The sequence below is a fragment of the Lissotriton helveticus genome, chromosome 2_1 (assembly GCF_964261635.1).
Source record: "Lissotriton helveticus chromosome 2_1, aLisHel1.1, whole genome shotgun sequence".
NCBI classification, from domain to species: Eukaryota; Metazoa; Chordata; class Amphibia; order Caudata; family Salamandridae; genus Lissotriton; species Lissotriton helveticus.
This window is the reverse complement of record NC_136059.1, coordinates 827429432-827450589: the sequence shown is the minus strand read 5'-3', so window position 1 is coordinate 827450589 and position 21158 is coordinate 827429432. Positions and strand designations below refer to the sequence as shown.

General features: G+C 46.0%; 1 protein-coding gene across 1 annotated transcript in view; it reads right to left on the bottom strand.

Moving 5' to 3' along the window:
* HSD17B4 (hydroxysteroid 17-beta dehydrogenase 4) overlaps positions 1-21158 on the bottom strand; it is an 867876-nt gene that overhangs the window by 666954 nt on the left and 179764 nt on the right. Inside the window, exon 5 of the mRNA XM_078675560.1 lies at positions 3844-3865. Coding sequence (XP_078531686.1) covers positions 3844-3865 — 22 coding nt within the window. The remainder of the gene's footprint in view (positions 1-3843; positions 3866-21158) is intronic.

Sequence of the window (21158 nt, the reverse complement as noted above, 5' to 3'; positions counted from 1 at the left end):
GTCCCCAGGAGCTACTAGGGCTACTGCTTCAATCGCAGAAATAGCACAATCTACCATATTAATTATGTATGTCATAGTGACTTCGTTTGCTGTCACCTTGGGCCATTTATATAATGCCCCTGTTCTCTGCACTCCTACAGTGGCCTGAGAGTAATGTATGACGCAGTTTCTCTCATGTGAGGTTAATAAATACTTCTTTTTGATATTACAGCTCCTGTGCCAATCTCTTCTTTGTTGGTTTAAAGGACCAGGTGTATCAGTGAACCACTAAAAAGGTTTTGATTTCTACACCAATAGCTTGCCATCTGCGAGACATATTGGTTTTGCCAATGCTTGTTTTGCAGTGGAGACGAGTGGCGCACAGAAGAACTTTCATCTCCGCTCTTCTGACCTTAATGCACTCACGAGATGGCCCTTCTGAAGGCTGAGTGTCTCAAGAGTGGCCCTAGGTGACGTCCCTGCTATCAGTTACGAGTGCGCAGGAGGCCCTGCTGTCAGCCCCTTGCTGGTTCCCAAGGTTGAGGATGGGACACAGACCGTTCCGTGTCCAAAGTACCGTGGGTAATGGAGATTCAGTACAAGGCTCGTATCTTACAGTTTAGAGTCGCAGGAGTGACCTCTAAATGACCTCAGAACGTGCCTGGGGGGGTTGGGTGCGGGACACGACAACATCAAACCATGTTCTCTGCAGCCACGAAGGGGTTAAATCGGTGCTAATGCAGTAAGCGGATAGCAGACACCTGTCTTACTCTGTCAGTACAAATCACCACAGGTTGCGAAACACCCAAAAAGTTGGCACAAAAAAACTGCCTTTTTTGCTTTGAAAAAAGGGGGCGTCTCACAGGCAAAATGTCATTTTGCCCAGAGCTCCAATAATCCTTATATTAAGTGTTTGCCACCTTGTGCCTTTGAGCTTTAATGTTCACAATCAGGAAAGCAAATCGAATGAGTTCATTGACTGAAATAGATTTGGGAAAATGCACACAGCGGGCTGCAGATGTTTACCTCTGTCTGGAGGCGGCTTACAGTGAATGATGCATAGTAATCCCTCACTCCGTGACTGACCCCTGAGGGTCACGTGAAACACGACTCGTGGGGTGGGGTGGGCTGGGCTTTCTGCTGTCAGCTTTCCATACTGCCAGGACACATTTCATGAGCCTGTTGTCACAGGGGCATGCTGTGGGTGTGACCTCGCAGCCAGTGACGTCAGGTTATAATGTCACAGGGCCACGCTGCGGGGGGTGACCTCGCAGCCAGTGGCGTCAGGTTATAATGTCGTCACAGTGGCATTCTGCGGGTGTGACCTCGCAGCCAGTGACGTCAGGCTATAATGTCGTCACAGGGCCACACTGCGGGGGTGACCTCGCAGCCAGTGATGTCAGGTTATAATGGCGTCACAGGGGCATGCTGCGGGTGTGACCATTACCGTGACCTGCCCTTTACACCCCCCACCATATCTTCAAACCATTTCTTCAACATGTAGTTTGTTCTGCCATCAGACATGGGTTGAGAACGTGCCTGGGGGGGGTTGGGTGCGGGTGTAGGGCTGGAGAGAAGAGCGGCATATCTCCCAGGTTTCTGCCCTGTTTTAAAAAAATATAATCTGATGCTCTTTGGGTAATGAGATGGCTGTGCCAGATTATGCGGTCCCACCAACCAGCCACGCTGCTTCTGGCAAGAATCTTCAGACACTGACAGCATCAAACCATGTTCTCTGCAGCCACGAAGGGGTTAAATCGTTAATAATGCTACAATAAGCGGATAGCAGACACTTGCCTTACTCGGTCAGTACAAATCACCACAGGTTGCAAAACACCCATAAAATTGGCACCATAAACTGCCTGTTTTGCTACGGGAAAGGGAGCGTCTCACAGGCAAAATGTTATTTTGGCCAAAGTTCCAACAATCCTTATATTAGGTGTTTGCCACCTTGTGCCTTTTAGCTTTAATGTTCACAATCAGGAAAGCAAATCGAATGAGTTCATTGACTGAAATAGATTTGGGAAAATGCACACAGCGGGCTGCAGATGTTTACCTCTGTCTGGAGGTGGCTTTCAGTGAATGATGCATAGTAATCCCTCACTCCGTGACTGACCCCTGAGGGTCACGTGAAACACGACTCGTGGGGTGGGGTGGGCTGGGCTTTCTGCTGTCAGCTTTCCATACTGCCAGGACACATTCCATGAGCATGTCGTCACTGGGGTATGCTGCGTGTGGGACCTAGCAGCCAGTGACGTCGGGTTATAACATCGTCAGGGGCACGCTGCGGGGGTGACCTCGCAGCGAGTGACGTCAGGTTATAATGTCGTCACAGGGGCATGCTGAGGGTGTGACCATTACCGTAACCTGCCCTTTACACCCCCCACCATATCTTCAAACCATTTCTTCAACATGTTGTTTGTTCTGCCATCAGACATGGGTTGAGAACGTGCCTAGGTGGGTTGGGCGCGGGTTTAGGGCTAGAGGGAAGAGCGGCTGATCTCCCAGGTTTCTGCCCTGTTTTAATAAAATATAATCTGATGCTCTTTGGGTAATATCACCTATCACCTGTGCGCATCTGCACATCCCTTGTCCCAAGGGCTGCATGTGCCATGGCTGGGCACAGGGTGGGGGCGCCACGTTGCTACCACCTGGGCGAGCAGGCGATTAATTACAAGGAAGTAGCTGCCAGAATACCCTAGAGTTAGGAGGTATGCGTGCAAAGGAAAAATACAGAACTGAAGATTTGCTTGTGACTAATGTTACAGCTCACTACATTTACTTTTTTAAGAGATAAAACCGAGATGCCGTGTCTCTTTCTTTGGTTTCTCTTCCTTTCAGCAATGGGAGGAACAGCAGAGAGTGGGGTGGACGTAAAGTAGCGAGGAGAGGGAGGGAATTCCACTTCTTTTAAGACTACAGAGTCTGCCGGGATCCCTCTGTCCTACTCGTGAACCCCTGCGCCTGTAGGCTTCGTGCATGGCCGGAGTACTTAATAAATCACGCCTCCACTGATAAGAAAGTTAGTTACTACAGCCGTAAAGCAGGCCATGTTATCCGTAGGGGCTGTCTAAAAAGCGGACAGGGTGGCACCTGAAAACACTCCTTTCCATTGGGAAGCTAGTGTTTACCATAAATGCTTATGCTGCCCAATGGAAAGGAGGGGCTGGGCTTACAGTACCCCTTTTCTAACAATATCTCTCGCAGTGTGCGGTAGCTTCACTGCTCCGCCCACACGAGACCTAAAAAGGTTGTGCTGGGGACAGGAGGGAGAAGTTAGGCTTCGTCATGAGGAGGACAGACTATTGTTTTTGGTTTCTTTGGTTTGTTATATTGAAGAGGAATGCCCTTCTGGGGAGATGAATCGCTTCACAATGCTAGAACTAAAACGAAGAAGGAGCAAAGAAGGTAATGCACAGTTAGAACTAGATTTGCCTTTATACAGAATTTCAGGAACTAATGCCTAACACACACCTCAAAGTGATCAAGCACATAAGCTAATAAAAATGCATGTGCTAAAGCACAAAAAAAGTTAAATAGTTAAAATGCCCTATGCCAACATTACAAAACATGCTTGATGGGTAACAGTCAACGTTTTTTATGAACGTGTCAGAATCATGTGCCAGAAATATTCGTCAGCAATGCAACTGAATCAGTGGCATAAAACCATTTTAAAATCTATGAAAAATGAAAGGACGTTAACATGCATCAAAAGCTCATGTTAGGCACAATGCAAACAAAATCACAGCAAATGTATTCAAAGACAGGGTGAAATGCAATAACTTATGTCAAAGTCACATAACAATTCTTATCATAAACTAAGCAATTTTACAACTTTATGCAAACTAAAACTAAATGACTTACCCAGCATTGTTTATAACAACATCTGTAAGAATATAAAAAAGAAAAGATGTAGCGTTGTAAAATACAACAAGTGAGAACATCATATACATATTTCAATACTTTTCTTGAGAATTAAGATTAATACTGTTGCACATAGTAAGTAGTAGTTCAGAGAATTTACACCCAACAGTGTAGGAATAGAATTTAAGAATAGCTGGAATGGTGGTATTTGGATTTCCATGGGTCTTCCAAAGAGTGCAACTAACATAAATGTTTATCTCAATGTATTGTAAATTGGGAGCATAACAAAATAAGAAGAGCATTCAGAGAATGAAAGGAAAGTGGTGGTCCGTTTTAGTTTTGCAATTGTTACGCGTATGTCACTGTCCTCAACTGCACACTTGATGCCTATTCTTCTTTCACTTGAACTGAAAAAAATCCTTTAAGTATATGTTTTGCCACAGCCAGCCATTGTGCACAACTCATTCTATAGGAAAAGAAATGAATTCTATGGCAGGATCGGAGGCTCAGATTATGTTTTTCTTTCTCCGCAATTTATTACAATAGAAAAACACAGCAGCCTCAGAAAAGCTTACAAAGAAAAAATGCTTATACCACAACAAAGCAAAGCATTATCCATAAACACATCCAAAAAATGTCTCGAACTACAACTCCCATCATTCCAACATGGTCAGTCTCCACGGAGTCCTTCCATTATGTCCATAACCCATAAATAGGGAGTCCCTTCTCAGTGTTCCTCCTCTTTCTTCGCTGCTCACGCAGCCAGATAAGTGTTTTCCTTTTCTCCCAGAGTTGTATAATACTGCTTGGGGAAGAGGAGAGGGGGCGGGGGGGGGGAGTACTGATTATTTTAATGTATTGGGGCTGCGGGGTCTCTGATGTAATATTTCCCTTCACAGAGCCCCAGGCGAGTCGCGGAAGCGCCGTTTCGCTTCCTTCGCGTCTCTCGTTCCCGTTCATGGTGCGGCGCGCTGTCAACCGCTAGAGGGCACTGCCGCGTCTCGTTGGTCCCCAGCGCGGTTTCTACCTCATGGAGGAACCGCGCGGAGGAGATCAACTGCCACGGAGCCGTGCCCTCGAGCTGCCTCACGAACGCCTGGTTTTCCCGGGTCTGTAACCCAAATTGCCCCTTTTTGAAAGCCCCAGTGGGGTCTGTACTGCGGTTTGTACCGCGTTTGACGCCTTTTGGCAGGACCTGCACTCATTTGTCAGCTAAGGTGTGGTAGCGCGCTGTGGGGTGGCTTACCTGGTCCCTCTGAGGTGGGTCGGCGCGCTGTGGGGCTGAGTGCGCCCTATCCCTCCCAGTTCCTGGCGTGCAAACCTTATTGCAGTCCTCTGGTCTGCCCAAAAGTTCCATAACTCCTACGCTAGTTGGGTAGTGTGTAGGACCCTTGTGTTGGTTTTTGGCATCATGGAGGGCGAGTATTACGAGGATGACTCGCAATCCTATCTGCAGGATGAGGAGTTCTATCAGGCAGTAGATAGCTCCATTTATCGTTGTGTTTCCGAGGTGGTGGCTCCTATGGAGGAGCGCCTCTCGGCGCACATTGTGGAGGAATGCGCCAAGCTCGCCCAGGCGCAGGCAGGGCTTCCAGTTCCCCTCCCAGGTCCATCAGTGGAGGGCCCCCCGCACCTAAGAAGCCCTGCAGGGAGGGGTTATCGGAGGGTGCCCAGGGGGTGGACAAGGGAGCCTTTGAACGTCTGCGTGACGCTTTCTTAGCAAAGGCGACCGCGCCCCCGCCTGACCAGCCTTCGGCCCCCACCTCTGTAGTGGCTCCTGAGACTGCTCCTTCGTCTCCGGGGGATTCTCTGGATTCGGACGGGGATGGGGAGTCGGTACGCTCCTGGCGGCCTTCGAGCTTGTCCGCCGAGTTGCCACGGGACAGGTCAGATATGCTGGACTCGGATGAAATCATGCATCCGCGGCTGGGCCCCGGGCGACAAGGTGGCAAAGTTCGTGGCTAGTCGGTTGCGCAAGCCTCTAGAGAAAGAGGCCAGGGGGTGCCTCCGTGGGGAGTGCCCTAGGCCCACCTTGGAAGGTAAGGTGGCCATGACGCCGGACTTCGATACTAAGATGGCGACCTTTCTGGCGAAATTTATGAAGGACCTGCGTATGGGCATTGACCGATCCTGGCGGTCGTGCCAGGATAAGCTGCTCGACGCAGTGGGGCCCATTACCAAAATCCTTGATATGGCGGAGGAAGCCAAGGTCACTGGGGCCGCCATTTCTCCTGACGTCCTGTCGAATTGGGCGCAGACAGTGACTATATTTTTAGGCAAAGTCAACTGCGCCCTTTCGACCGAACACCGAAGGTCTTTCCTAATCAAACTTGACCCGAAGTTAGGAGACTTAGCCTCTTCGGAGGCGGGGGCAGTTGCCCAGGGCGGTCTCTTTGGGGAGCCGTTTATTAAGGAGTTGGGCACGTTTGTGTCAACCTTCACCTCGCTGGATAAGGCCCAGTCCAGTATTAAACGCGTCTTCCAGCAGCGTTTTTCCCAAGGGGCCGGTCGCGGTAGGGGCCGCGCGACCGGCCGTGGCAGGCAGAATGCCGGCAATAGTGGGCAAGGCTCCGGGCGAGGGCAGTATAACACCTCAGCCAATTACAACTCCTTCTACCCTACAAGAGGGCAATGTTTTGGAGGTCGAGGCTACAGAAAGAATTCCGGCGCCAGCAACTCAAACAGTGAGTGTTATCCCTGCAGAGCAGGTTCAGATTTGCGGTCGGTTAGCGGCCTTTCAGGGGGCGTGGGGGGACCTTACAGCGGATGCTTGGGTGTTACAAACCATCCGCGGATTTCATATCGAACTCTAAGACCAACCCTCTCAGGTGGGTACCCCACGGCCTATAACCTTCTCGGCGTCCGATGCTCAGTTGATAGACGAAGAGGTCGCGGAGCTCCTCCGCAAAAGGAGCCATTCGTCAGTCAACTCGGCACCCTTCAGGGTTCATCAGCAATCTGTTTTTGGTAGACAAAACCGGCGGTAGCCGTCGACCGGTAATCAACCTCAAGGAATTCAACGGGTGGTTGATTTACCGTCATTTCAAAATGGAGGGGATTCATCTTCTTCGGGATGTCCTCCTCCCGCGGGATTGGTTGGTGCGGTTGGACCTCTAGGATGCTTACCTTGTGGTTCCGATCTATCCACCGCACCGTCGCTTCCTGCAGTTCCTCTGGAGGGAACAGGTGTTCGAGTTCACCGCCCTGCCGTTCAGTCTGTCCTCGGCCCCATGGTGTTTCATGAAAGTGTTGCACCCCGTGGTGGAGTTCCTGCGGGGGCAGGGTATACGCCTCATCGTCTATTTGGACGACATCTTGCTGATGGCGCAATGTCCGCACAGTTTGCTTTCTCAGTTGCGCCGGACTGTGGATCTCCTGCAGGAGCTCGGTTTTATCATCAATGGCGCCAAGTCGGTTCTCGTACCTTCTCAGAGGGTAGAATTCTTGGGGTTCGTCATAGACTCCGTTGACGCTTCCCTCAGCCTTCCGTCGCGGAAATTGTCCAAAATCAGACATGTCTTGCGGCAGACAATAGCAAAGTCCCACACGTCTTTGCGGCAAGTCGCCAGAGTGGTGGGCCTTCTATCGTCTTCGATCCAGGCCAGTGCCTCAAGGCCTACCATCCGCGCAGGGGCATGTCTTACGACCAGATGGTTCCCCTCTCGGAGGAAGTGAAAGACGAGATGTCGTGGTGGCTGTCTCACATGGAGGCCTGGAATAGCCGGGCGATTTTTGGGTCAATCCCGGACCTCATTATCGAGTCCGATGCCAGCAGGGTCGGTTGAGGGGCGCGCTGTGGAGATTTTTCCACAGGTGGCACCTGGTCGTTAGAAGAACACAAGTTGCATATCAACTGTCTGGAACTTCTAGCGGGTTCATTCGCAGTACGCTGCTGGACCGCAGACTCAGTGACGTCGTGTGTACTGTTGAAGATGGACACGTCATGTGTACTGTTGAAGATGGACAATGTGTCAGCGGTTCGATACGTAAACCACCTAGGGGGCTCGAGATCCCGTGCGCTGGCGAAAGAGTTCTGGGATTACTGTCTGGACCATCACGTATCTGTGACGGCGGAGTATCTGCAGGGCCAGGCCAACCAAATAGCGGACTGGCACTCCAGACACCTTCGGGACTCCAGTCTGTGGATGCTGGGTGTTCAGATTTTTCACTGGCTGAACGAGCTGTGGGGTCCTTTCTAAGTGGACCTGTTTGTGTCCCGCTTGGACCATCAACTTCCGAGGTTCTTCAGTTGGAGGCCGGATCCACTGGCAGAGGCCACGGACGCTTTCCTCCAGGACTGGAGCCAGGAGAGGCCCTTTGCGTTTCCCACCTTTTCGATGGTGATGCGGACGGCGGCTCAGGTTCGCCGGCAGGTGGTGGAGCTGGTTCTGGTGACGCCGCTCTAGAGGTACCAAGTCTGGTTTCCAGTTCTTCTGGAACTTTCTTAGGATTCTCCAATCCTACTCCCCCGGTTTCCTCACCTGCTTCTCAACTCGGATCGGGAGCCGCATCATCTCATCGTTCAGGGCTCTCTCCACCTCATGGCATGGAGGCTTTCAGGAGACGTTGGTCGCTCCCGGGTCTTTCGAGATCGGCTGAGGGACTTTTGTCCAAGGCCTGGGCAGTCAGTACGTCGAAGCGCTACAAATCCGCTTGGTCTAAGTGGGTACGTTGGTGTCTTCGACGGGGCTTGGATCCCTTTGTCGTGGGAGTCGTTCCCGTCTTGAATTTTTTGGCAGAACTGGCCATGGATGGTTTTGCATACCGCACAATTAACACTATGCGTTCGGCTATCTCAGTGGCACACCATCCGGTTGATGGTTCACCAGTCGGGGTACATCCTCGTGTGCCGGCTTTTGCGGGGTATCCGGTTGTCATTGCCTCCGGAGCCGCGATACTCGGTCCTTTGGGACGTCAATGTGGTGTTGAACCTTTTTCTATCCTGCAGCCTAATAGGTACCTGTCCTTCAAGGAACTCTCGGCAAAGTTGGCGATGCTTTTATGCTTAGTGTCCTGCCGGAGAGTGTCGGATGTGCGTGCTTTGGATGTCTCGGCACGCGTTTTTTCGCCTAATGGGGTCACTTTCACTATTGGTCGCCGCACGAAGTCGGCTTCTAGAACCATTTCGTACCCGGCTTTTGTGGACGTTTCGAAACTATGTGTCGTTCAATGTCTAAAAGCTTATGAAGATGTGACTTGGGACATTCGCCCTCCGGGCGAGAGACAGTTGTTGATTGCCTTGCAAAAGCCACACCATGCGGTCTCTTCCCCCACCATAGCCAGGTGGGTGCGCTGGGTCATGCAAGAGGCAGGTATTGATACCAAACGTTTCGGAGCTCACTCTGCCAGAGGGGCCATGGCCTCTAAGGCTTTCTCTGTAGGGGCTTGTTTGGAGGATTTAATGCGGGCCACTGACTGGTCCTCCGATTCCACCTTTAAGAGGTTTTACTTTAAGCCTGTGGTGGATATTGCTCATTTGGTGGTAAGTAAGCTTTTAACTAGCATAATCTGAGCCTCCGGTCCGGCCATAGAATCGAAATTTGCCTAGCTTACGTAACGGTAAGTTTCAATTCTATTAAGGACACGGAGAAGAGGATTATCCCACCCAGGACATCTTCGAGCGACATCCCACCAGTATGTCAGTAAGTAACCAGGTTTTGATGGTTTTATTCCTCGTGGTTGGACTTGATCATGTTGTCGTTTAATTCGGCTGTAAGCATATATGTCTTCCGTTGCAACGCTTCCGCTGTTCTGTTTTTTCTGTTAGGAAATGACAGTTCCAAACTAGACCAATGAAATGAGTGGGTAATTCGCACGAAGAAAGAGGAGGAACACTGAGAAGGGACTCCCTATCTATGGGTTATGGACATAATGGAAGGACTCCGTGGAGACTGACCATGTTGGAATGATGGGAGTTGTAGTTCCCGAGACATTTTTTGAATTGTATTTATGGATAATGATTTGCTTTGTTGTGGTATAAGCATTTTTTCTTTGTAAGCTTTTCAGAGGCTGCTGTGTTTTTCTATTGTAATAAATTGCGGAGAAAGAAAAGCATAATCCTCGCCTCCGTGTCCTTAATAGAATTGAAACTTACCGTTACGTAAGCTATGCAAATTTCGATTCCACGGCACAGCTTCCATTTTCTTAACTTTCTTAATCGACTGGACTTTGGTGCTCATAGTGATCACACCTTAATCAACACCACCAGAGACAATAAAGTAGTGAAGTAGACCGAACAGTTTAGGCACAGCGTCGGCTCCTCCGCTAAGGTGGAGGAGTCGTCCCACTGCTCTATTAGCAGTGTAAAAAAGGAAAAATAAAATGATAATAACACAACGTTCTTATCAATTTATTTTTAGTATGGGTTACGGGGCAAAGTTAGGGCGGAGCAGATCTGGGTCACAGGGAGGAGGAGTGGTTGGTGCACCATAAGTGCGCATGACAGTTCGGCCGGACGTCTGGAGCCAGCCAAAGAGACATGCGCACTTAGAATGTCACCACCTGGCTGTGTTGCACAGGCACTGCCTGAGTGGACAAACAGGCCACTCAGACCAATCATGAAGCTACAGTCATGCTGGTGACAGCAGTGCTTCTGTGCTGCCAGGAGGTAGGGAGAGGAGAGGCGGCAGGCGTTCATAGGTAAGTGATTTTTTTTTTTCTTAACCCCCTTCCCGCCCCCCAACCCTGTTCCATAGCAGCCGCCACTGTTTAGCCAGTGCTTTTTAACCTCTGCCTCAGTCAATTTGCATGTGTAAACCATTTGGTCGTATTGTTACAATTTGAAGGTGCCTCAAAGGATAGTTCTGTACAATGCAAAAATCATCAAACTAAAATCAAACCACAAGTGCAGTTCATGACGGAAAAAAATAAGAGCATAGCACATGCAGTCTGTTTCAGTCTATAAAGAAATTATTTGAGTTCCTCAAGGCTAGACAAAAAAAACATCATGTATTTGCATTCAAAAGGGATTCAACAAAATTGCTAATCCTCTTTTTTTCAGAAATATTTTCAACAGACAAGAACAAATTAATGCAAATCTCAATGCCAGTGGCGTAAATATTTCTTCAAATCATTGTACCTCGAATGTTTTTACATACAAATCCCAAATGAGTCATTTCCTTAATGGAGAGTGGAATAATTTCACAGAGCGATGATTATGGGGAAACAACTCATTTGTCAATTATCAAAAAAATTATGAAAGAGCTACAACTTCAATTAGTTCAGTTTTGTTGGTCCAGAATATCTTATGGTGCCATCAAAAATTCGTCTTACACAAAACAGGGAACCTATATGAGAAGACAAAATAATTTAAATTAAATAAAAATATGTTTCAGAACTCATAATAAGGGACAAAAACTAGCAGCTTACAGAACCATAAACTGAAGCATTCACAAAGCCTACAAAGTAATGTGGCTGAACAGAGGAGCAATCATGCACCCAAGGAGTTTAATGGTGCTAAGCGTGGGTGAAGAGAAACAACTAAAGGGAAAGCTAAAGAAGAGAAAAGTCAATTTTAAAGATTTCCACAACTGACCATAGCACGGGTGGTCTGGCTTTCTAGAAGATCTGTGCATGGACGTCAATTAGGGGTTGCCAGGGTTAGCAACTGCGACCCCTAAGCCACCTGCGCAACCCTTGTCACCTTAGTTGGGACCCCTGGCTGGAAATCACTCACCAGTGTGAGCAGCGCTTGATTGCACTGCTGAAGGAAGCTCTGAGTGACTACATCCTGATTGCAGATTGGCTGCAAGCTGGCTGGGGCCAGTTCTGTGCAGAACAAGTTCTCTCTACCGTTGCTATGGTGACCCCCGGGCCGGCCGGCACACAGTCCTAGACTTCTAGATACATGTGTATGTAGCTGCTGTGCTGCGCGCCTGGGCCTCGCCTCAGTCCCTTGCAGGGCCTTCAATTTAGTAGCATGTGAAAGCACTGCTACCAAAGACAAACATAGCAATATTCATGGCCAGCCCCCGACAGGTCTCGGTCTTGGAGTCGGGCTCGTGTGACGACGTGCGTCAGTCTCTAGTGAGTGAACAGCGGTGACCAAGTTATGGCCGGGTATGTAACCCCTGCACCTAATTACATAGGGCCCATGTTTTTCCAATATAAGATATGCTAAATGATCGGTTAGAAAGCAAGTTCCCATAGGTTGTATTGGCGCGTGTTTCAGTACACTGTAATCAGTGAAATTCCATCTTTAATTTCCTAAATTTGAATAGACATTTCACATTTGAAGCTTTCTGGGCCTCAAAACAAATGCAATGGATATGAAAAAGCACACGCACACCATTGTGTAATTAATGCATACAACAGAAAGTACAGAAGCATTATCCACGTAAAGCTTTTTTCATAACAAAGAATAAATGTGGTCAAGAGCATGTTGCGACAGCCTTTCACGTTTTTCCAAAACCATAGAGTAACTTTTAATGCTATGCTCATTTTTAAAGATCAGTCTAGAGAAAACAACTAATTGAGTTGGAAAGCCTCAGGGTAAAGCGTGTTTTAAGCTTGGTTAAAAGTCTTCCTGTTGTCGCCAATGCAAGGTGTCGTGGCTCACTGAATTTTGTCCAACAAGTTGGTAGTTCGTTAAACTGTGCTACGCGCCCCCAAATCGAGTTAATGAAGATTTTGCAAAATACGAAATAGTTCTATGCTCAGGTGGATGGAAGAAGACCCTGGTCATTTGACTTTATATGGAGGTGGTAATAGGCGAGAATTACCATCGTTAATATAGTATATGTTTGGGCTACGCTATTCCTCATAATACTATTTTTTTTGTTTTATATAAAGTGAACTCGACCTGAAGGTATCAGAACACTTTACATGAGCACCAGTTGTATGATGGGCGCATTATTTTTTTAGGCACGGAGAGATTACGTTATTTTCCCAGAATCACAGGGTGTTGAGCCTCCGCCGAGACTTGAATCCAGTTTCCCAGCTTCAAAATCGTCTGCTCTTGCCGTTGTCCACATCCTCAACTGCCGCGCAGCAAACACGTGTCAATAATCAGAGCCGGCCTTTGCTAAGATTGCGCCCTTGACAGAGAGAAATTTGGCACCCTTGCTTGTGCTATTGAATTAAATGAGGCAGCAGGGGCCTCTTTTGAGTTCACTGGTCCCTGGCTGAGCAATGACTGGTCCTTCAACGCAAACGTCTCTGGACCTCCCCCAGCTCACCTAAATAACTGATAGCTTTGCTGCCTAACGCTGATGTGGGTGTTGTTGGTGTGTTTCAGCAGGGGTGAGAGGATGAAGGGAGGGCAAGGAAAGGGGATAATGGGGTGTTAAAAACATCGCCCACAGTATAATGAAGAATTAAAACCGCTTTTAACCTGCAAACCGCTTTAAACGCGCAAATTACAGAGAAACGGGCACGTATGGGCATGGGTAAGACTGGAGCAAGATGACCGGGGTGCTGCTGTTGAAATAACCTTAATGCCCCTAGCTGCGTGTGCCACTCAGAATATTGGCACCCTGGGCTTGGGCCCAGCTGCTCACCCATGCCAAAGGCCAGCCCTACTTCTAATCCAGCAAAAGCGCTGTTATGCTTAATTGTTCGCCTGCTGTTTGATAAACTATGTTTAACTGCATTCAGTTCATAAACAAAAACTGCAGGTGCTTTGTGGTGGTATAGAATTGGAAAGGGCTTACAGCTCTAATATTGAATGATTCCCATCTGGCTCTGTACTTGGGTATTTCAATCTGCCCTGTGGGTCCATAACACACCTTTGAGCCTGTACACTACTTGTCTCGCACATGTGTGCTAATACTAACCCACCCGTACGCCTTTGTTCAACTTCCTTGTCCTCAAGCCTATTTGCTACTTGCTCCCTCTCAAATCTGGGTGCTACTTGCGTTTAGCCTATGTGCTACTTGCCAATGTGGAATCAGGGTGCTGCTTGCCCCCCCCTAACTTGTAAACCATCAAACCACTGTTAAACCTGTGCACTCCTTGCCCTCAGTCGAGCCTGTTGCCCACTTGCCTGGAGCCTATGTGCTACTTGCCACTACTTGTGGAATCAGTGTGTTGCTTGCCCTCCACCCCCCAACTTGTAAACCATCAAACCACCCTTAAACCTGGGTGCTCCTTGCCCACTCTCAAGTTTGTTGCACACCTGCCTGGAGCCAAACCTGAGGAATACTTGCCCACCGCTGAGCCTATGAACTATCCACCCACCCCCGAGTCTGCATGTTTATTGCTCCCCAATAGACACCTGCACCAATGGAAGCTAGGCCCAAGGAACCCAGATTATTGGTATATTTTTTCATTCAAAACAGCAGCTGGGGGGGTGGGGGCATTTTCTGTCGTGCACTAGGGAACATGCTTTAAATAGGCTGGTGCTGTCAGGTTATTATGAGAGGGAGAGTACCTGCACTTCTCAGCAGAGGTGCGATATTTTTAATTCGAGAGTAATGGCATTTCTGAGAAACAAGCAGGAATAGGGTACCTGCCATTGCCAAGGCTTAGTTTGAGCCAGTGGTTGCAGGTGAGGTCCACCGCAACTTATTTTTTGGGAGCAGCACTTATTTTTCTTCATCAGACTTTGACCCAGAAAAAGAGAGTGAAATTCACAGAAGGGGGTAAGAAGCAGGAAGAGAAAGATAGAAAAGAATGTGACAGTGAGAGACAGCTGGAATGAAAAAGAACACGCAAGAGTGAGATAAAGGGACAGAGAGGCCTAAGAGGTGGAATCAAGACTAGGCAGACTGGGTATTCGGCACACCGACATACAATAGCACCAGTCACAGGCTTCTCAGCGACATTTTGGACACAGCACTTATTCTTTTACAAATTACGCACTGGTCCATGAACTACTATTTTTCCATTTCAAGCACTGCCAACAACACACTGGCTACACTACTAATTGATTGTGTGTCTGTGAATAGGATTTGAAATATTTCTGTACATAGGGTACTTCTTTTGTATCTGCAGAGATTTTCGAGCCTCTGTGTGTGATGTAAATAACCAAACGTTAGATGCATCACTTCCTGTGATAGCGCCAAGTCACAGGCCATGCACTGTCGCTTCCTTTTATGGCATTGGGGGGGGGCAAAAGGGCAGGTGTTGTCACTTCCTGTGATATCACCAAGTCAAAGTTTGTGTTTTGTCAATTCCTGTGACATCATCAGTGGGTCATATGGCATGTGATGTCACTTCCACTACTCCTGGCATTTTGATGAATCGACGTCCATGGATCTGTGATTATACAGACAAAAAGCATGCTCTCTTCTTCGTCTGAGGTTGCAAGGTTCCCCTAAAAGAAAATTAGAGAACGGCCCTTAAGGAAAGTGGAAAAAACATATATGGGTGCAATCTGTCTTTGATAAATCTAGGGGCAGTAATTAGTCCATTAGAGTTTTAAATAAATCCTAAGATGCAGGCAAGCCAGTATAACAGTTTTAAAAGTTGGACCATGAAGGATGGGTGTAGAATTTTGAAAAATGTTAAGATGAACCTGCAGAGAAATAGGTAGTCCAAAATCCAATGCTAAATGGAGAGCCCCATTGTATCCACCCGATATCAGACTTCTTCGAAAGGCAAGAGGGACCCCTGACTGGAAATTGTGACAGTATAGTGATAAATGAGTCTGGTCCTAACAACACCTGAGTAAGCAAGAAAGAAGAGGGGCTCCTGGGTAATCAGGTGACGGACACCATTGTAATAGGCCTGCTGACATACAGTGTCATGGATACACACAGGATGTGTACAGGACACTAAAAGAGAGTGAATCATCTAACAAGGCTGGGTCAACAGAACAACAGGGGTATGAATGTCCCTAAGTAGGAAGACTCGAGATGGAAGTAGGAAACCCTAGATGGGATTACTCCAGCCTCATCTGCTAATTTATGTGATTAATCTCGATTTTTGCTGTACAACAAAAATAAAAATTAAAAAGATTCTGAGCCAGATGTTACTCACTCAGTATTGAATATCTTGCACAAACCTTGAAGACACCAATATATATGTTCCAGAAAAACTTATTACAGAGCACCAAAATCAGATAGACCGATCTGACTATTTAGCGATAATCTCCTAACATTTTTACTGTTAAATATTTTTTGTGTTTTACTGTATTTTCAGGCAATACAATCCCAGTCAAAATGTTTTCAGAAATAATTTAAGACTATTTTGAAAATCTGCTTATTTTTGAATATATAAAGTAGGTTATTTAAGGACAGTCTTATTCAATTTAAATATCTTCTACAATTTTAGTGTGCCGTTTCTCAGAGCATGGAAGCCACTTGCCTGAAACCTTGCAAAGAGAAAGGCTGGGTATTACTAATTGCCTACCAAGCTTTTACCAAACAAACTCAGCAATGCAAACAGGAGAGTTAAAGGTTGTCTGTGATATATTTGGCTCCCTTTGGTAGCTTTGCCAAGCACAAGAATTGAACATGTAGGCAATAAGAAGGCATTAAGAGAGCAGCAAGCACAATGTAAGAAAAGACTTTCTTAATTACTGGCGCTACAATATTAAGCTAAAACAGGGATAAACTTAACAGGTTGATAGCAAAGAGGAGCATCAAATACAGATGTATCACATAGGCCTACTGATACTGTAGGGGTTGAAAAATCTTATGGAAAATTCTGATTGTTATGGGTTGTTCACACAGTACCTGGATTATTTGGTAGATCAAGACATGTCTGTAGAGGATGGACCTACCGAAGAAAGATATATTTGGACTAGATGTACAAAGCATTAGCAGATTGGTAACAGTTGCAAACTGTTTACGACTGCAAAATGGCGTATTCGTATGTACTAAAAGCATTTGTTGTGCTATTTTACCGAACCAACAAGTTACCAAATCTGCATTTTAGCGACCAGAGTTGCTTTTACCAATTCCTTAATACCGATTCACAAATTGTGTGCATTAACTATTCGTAAAAGGTGGATTTTGTACATGGAATTTACCACTAACTCTGGTGGTAACCAGATGCAACATATATAAAAAGGCCCAACATGCACCAAGATGTTCCACAGTGGAAGTTCTGTACGTGATTGCCAGGAGGATCCAGATTCTAAATGGCCTTCTGAGAACGAGGATGAGACAGGAACGGATATTCACAGTGAGGATTACACTTTTCAAACAGAGGAGGAAATATACGATAAATACAGACTGAGTAATGCAGTTATTTGCGATCTAACCACAGAAATAAGAACTCCGGTTGAGAAAAACGTCCTCCCATGTGTAGGTACTATGCTCACTCCATCTTTTAGCCTCTGGGAGTTACCAAGATGTCATTGCAGCTGCAGTGGGGTATCACAGAGTGGCCTTTCTAGATTTATAAGGCTTTCCTGGATGCACTGTTACAGAAAATTCATAATCATACAACTTTCTCTAGCACAGCACAGGGGTTGCAATTAGCCAAATTGAACCGCATTGTCCAATTTCCCTGGCAGTACACATGACTCATTCATGTTCAGACATAGCTGCATATACTCGCGTCTTCTCAGAGGAGAGTTTGAAGATGGCTATCTACTTGGTAAATATGGCCTATGAATATGAAAAATGTCTAAATTGTTGCTATGGTAACCACATTTCAAAAATGTTTTATAGTTTAGATCATGGATTTTGACACCAGATATTCACCCTTCGAACCAAAGTGGGGTACACTACAATGCAGCTCAGAAACTAATCCAGTCTGCCATTGAGAGGACATTTGGATTAATGAAAAGTATATTTTGTGGTCTTCATAAAAGTGGGGGTGCCCTATAATATACTCCAGAAACAAGTTGCAAGATTATCACTACTTGTGCAATACATCATAATGTAACAACGTGGAAAGAATTGTTAGAAATGAAGTCCGATTCAGAATCTGATGATGATGAACCCCAAACCCACCAGCCCAGGCAATACAGGATTGTTCATTGGCAGCAGAAGGAAAAGCCAGATGTATGGCCATTCCATACCATGGTATTAAAGATGTTTGTTACATGTTGCACAAAGCTAAACACAAGAAGTGCTATGTTAAACAATATAGCCTTTATTTTTCAGGGTGTAAAGGGAGAAAAACATCAATACACGTTACTGAAATAGCAAAATATGTAAAAGAAATATGTAGTGCAAATGTAAGACTTTTTACTATTTGCGTCTACTACAAACTGAACTTTGTCTCACAGGCGTAGTGGAGCCTTCCGTACCAACACCACCTCATGTTTTAATGCGACGCACACTCATTGGCTCATTCACGGAGACACCGCTAAAACTGGATAGCCCCTCAATTTTGGAAGCACCACTCTGCTCAAACTCATGCAATCGAGTAGTTTGTAAACTTTACACTGCAGTGGTTACTTACACAAGACCCCATGCCACTTCAGCACTATAGTGACCCATTTCAACCTACAGTAACGTGTGAGAGTGTTGAAGTAGCCTGTGCAAGCCGATTTATTGACCAACTCAACATATCCATATGTGAGAATAAATGATGTAGAGAGTGTCTGTGCGTTGCATTGCCATGTTGCCTTTAGCCACAAATTGTTCATAGCCTCTGTCATAGAGTCCACTTTTGCCTCCAGAGACTTGCAGGATTCTTCAATGGCTGTTACCAGATGTTGGAAGCCACTCGTAATGCTTCGTTGTACTCCAGATATTTTGTTCTCATTTGCTTGTGTTGGAGGTGCTTTATCTTCAACATAGAAGCGTCAAGACCTCCAAATAACTGTGTGGAATCACACATCTTGTGTGGACCCTGATTCAGGATTAGGTTGTCTGAGAACACCATGATGACGGGCACGATAACTCGAGTGCAGTTGTCTAAGCCTCACTGCAGGTTCCTTTGTGACATTTGGACTCCCTGCATCATCCACTACATCAATAGGCAGTGTGTGACTGCTGTGTACAGGACAGCAACTTTGCCTCTGGAGTTATGCATGTGGCATATTGGACTCATTCCCTTCTTCTATGCACATGTGTGTATCTTCCTGACCTTCTCCTTCAAGCTCCTTATCTGATTGCGCTGGGATATCTGATTAGAAATGCAATGTGAAAAATATTTGTAAATAAATGTTATGTATACCTGTGTTTGTATCATTTACAGTACGCTATGTTTATTTTGTGCTTTAGGTGTTTATAATGCAGTACTACATATCCCATAATACACTACTATGGTTAGCCTAACACTTTTAACGGTATTTATAATGTATTACATCGTAGGTAAACATTTCCCAGCCCAACAAGGTTACAATGTTGCTTCACACATTGCTGCAAACATATTATCATAACATTAGAAGTGTATATATAACTCTTATCTTTTGAAGTAGCAGGAGCCTCCGAACTGTCAATGTTTCTGAGACCAGACACAGTTTCTGTCTCCGGGGTGGACGTGATCATTTCCTCAAGGGTAGTTGGGGGTGGCCGAGTTAGAAGTCATCATCCTATTGCACAGGCCTCATTTCTGTGGGCTGCCATCTTCTTTTTGGTCCTGGCTCGGAGATTGTACCACCTTCTACGGATCTCTTCTATTGACCTTTGTGTGACCCTCGCAAAGTTTATGCACTCTTGCATGTTGAGCTATATTTGTTTCTTCTGTGACTCTGGCACAGAGAGGGATGTTTTGCCAAACAAGGCATCATGATGGAATATACCCACTTCGGTTAGTGCATCTAACTCTTTCTCAGAGAATTCTCATTTTCCCTTTCTCCCTCTCAGGATTCTGCAGGGACATTTTACTGCTTTTCAAGGCTGGATGGATGGGATTGGTGCTAATCCCAATTGGACTGAAATGACAATCACCAGTCTCCATGCTCAATGCAGGGTTCTTAAAGCCAGCTGCTACTCTACTTCCTGTCTGTGAGGTCATCACTCACTGTCAGGTAAAGATTTGGTATTTGCAACTCGATCCACTATTTACCAAATGGCTAATTGAGATTCCATAAATTGCAAACGCGACTTGTACCGAATTGGTAATGGCCAGTCAAACACATTTCTACATATCAAATACCGATTTGTAAACTGCGATACGGTAAGAATCATAATTAACAAATGGGTATTCATTTGCTTCGTACATTCAGCCCTTTGTGTTTAAGTCGTTTCTAATGCTCAGATCAATCAAAAAGAGCAGAACACAATTGGAGGCTGCTAAAATGTCATTGCCATTCAACCATCTCAAAGGGTCAAGTCTAGATATGATCGACAGGAAACCTCCGGGTGGGAGTTAGTGCTGCTGGAGTTTGAGCATGGTGGAGATTCAAGAATCAACATGACAGTCACTTTACCCGATGATGGACTTTTCAAAGCAAATTTCGTTTAAGTAGGAGAAAGCCACAGAAGAACTTCTTCTTTATTATTATAATAATACGTGATTTATAAGGCGCATGAGTACTCAAAAAGGGTTTCCAAGCACTAAGCTCATCACAATAACATGTGCCATACCTATTCACAATCAGAGGATTTAAACCAACCAGGTTTTTAACAGTTTGGGAAAAACTGAAAGCGAGCGACATGCTCTCATAGCTAGGGGCTGGGCGTTCCAGACCCTAGGACCCAAATAGAAAAACACTCGACCTCCTTGATGGGATTTCCTTACTCTGGGAATAACGCCCAACTCAAGTTTGTTTAAATACAGAGGTCAATTGGTTGAGTTCGAAGACACCAGGGATCTTAGATAGATGGGACCAAAATTAGATAGGCATTTATGCATGAAGCATAGAGCTTTGAATTGCACTTGCGTTCAATTGACAGCCAATGTAGATTATGGAGCAGGCTGGCTGTGGAAGTAAACTTGACGGATAGATAGATGCCCATGGTGAGAAAGTCTTGAGATTATGAAAATACACAGGAGGAACAAGACCTGCTAAAGGCAAATGCATACTGTTTTGTTCTCCGACTGATGTGTGTCTCACAATTTGTGGCAGTTATCTGATAAAAGCACACTGTGCCTAGCTGGGTTGTGTTGATGTTGAGCATACTTCAGTACTACAAACTTTGAATTTACATTTTTTGTTAGTGATACCAAGTAGCAAAGCCCTGCATAGAATCTGTATTTTTCCTGCTTGGTACCTCCCTGGGTTGCTAGCAGAGTACTTTGAGGTAGATGGTACCGGTTTTATATAGAACTTTAAAAGGTCTTCACAAAGACCCTTGGTTTTAGTCTTTGCATAGCTGCTTTGGATACTTTAGAGGGCTGGAAAATATCTTGTCGTTGACAGCCATGACATACAATTCCACCAACACGGGCTATTCCTGGTTACTAAATAAGAGATCAGGGCAGTATTATCCTTAAAGCTCTTGGCATGAAGCCATCAGTAAGAAAGCTTTCGTTGGCATGAGAACTGACACATCTAAAAGGCATGAGAACTGACACATCTAAAAGAG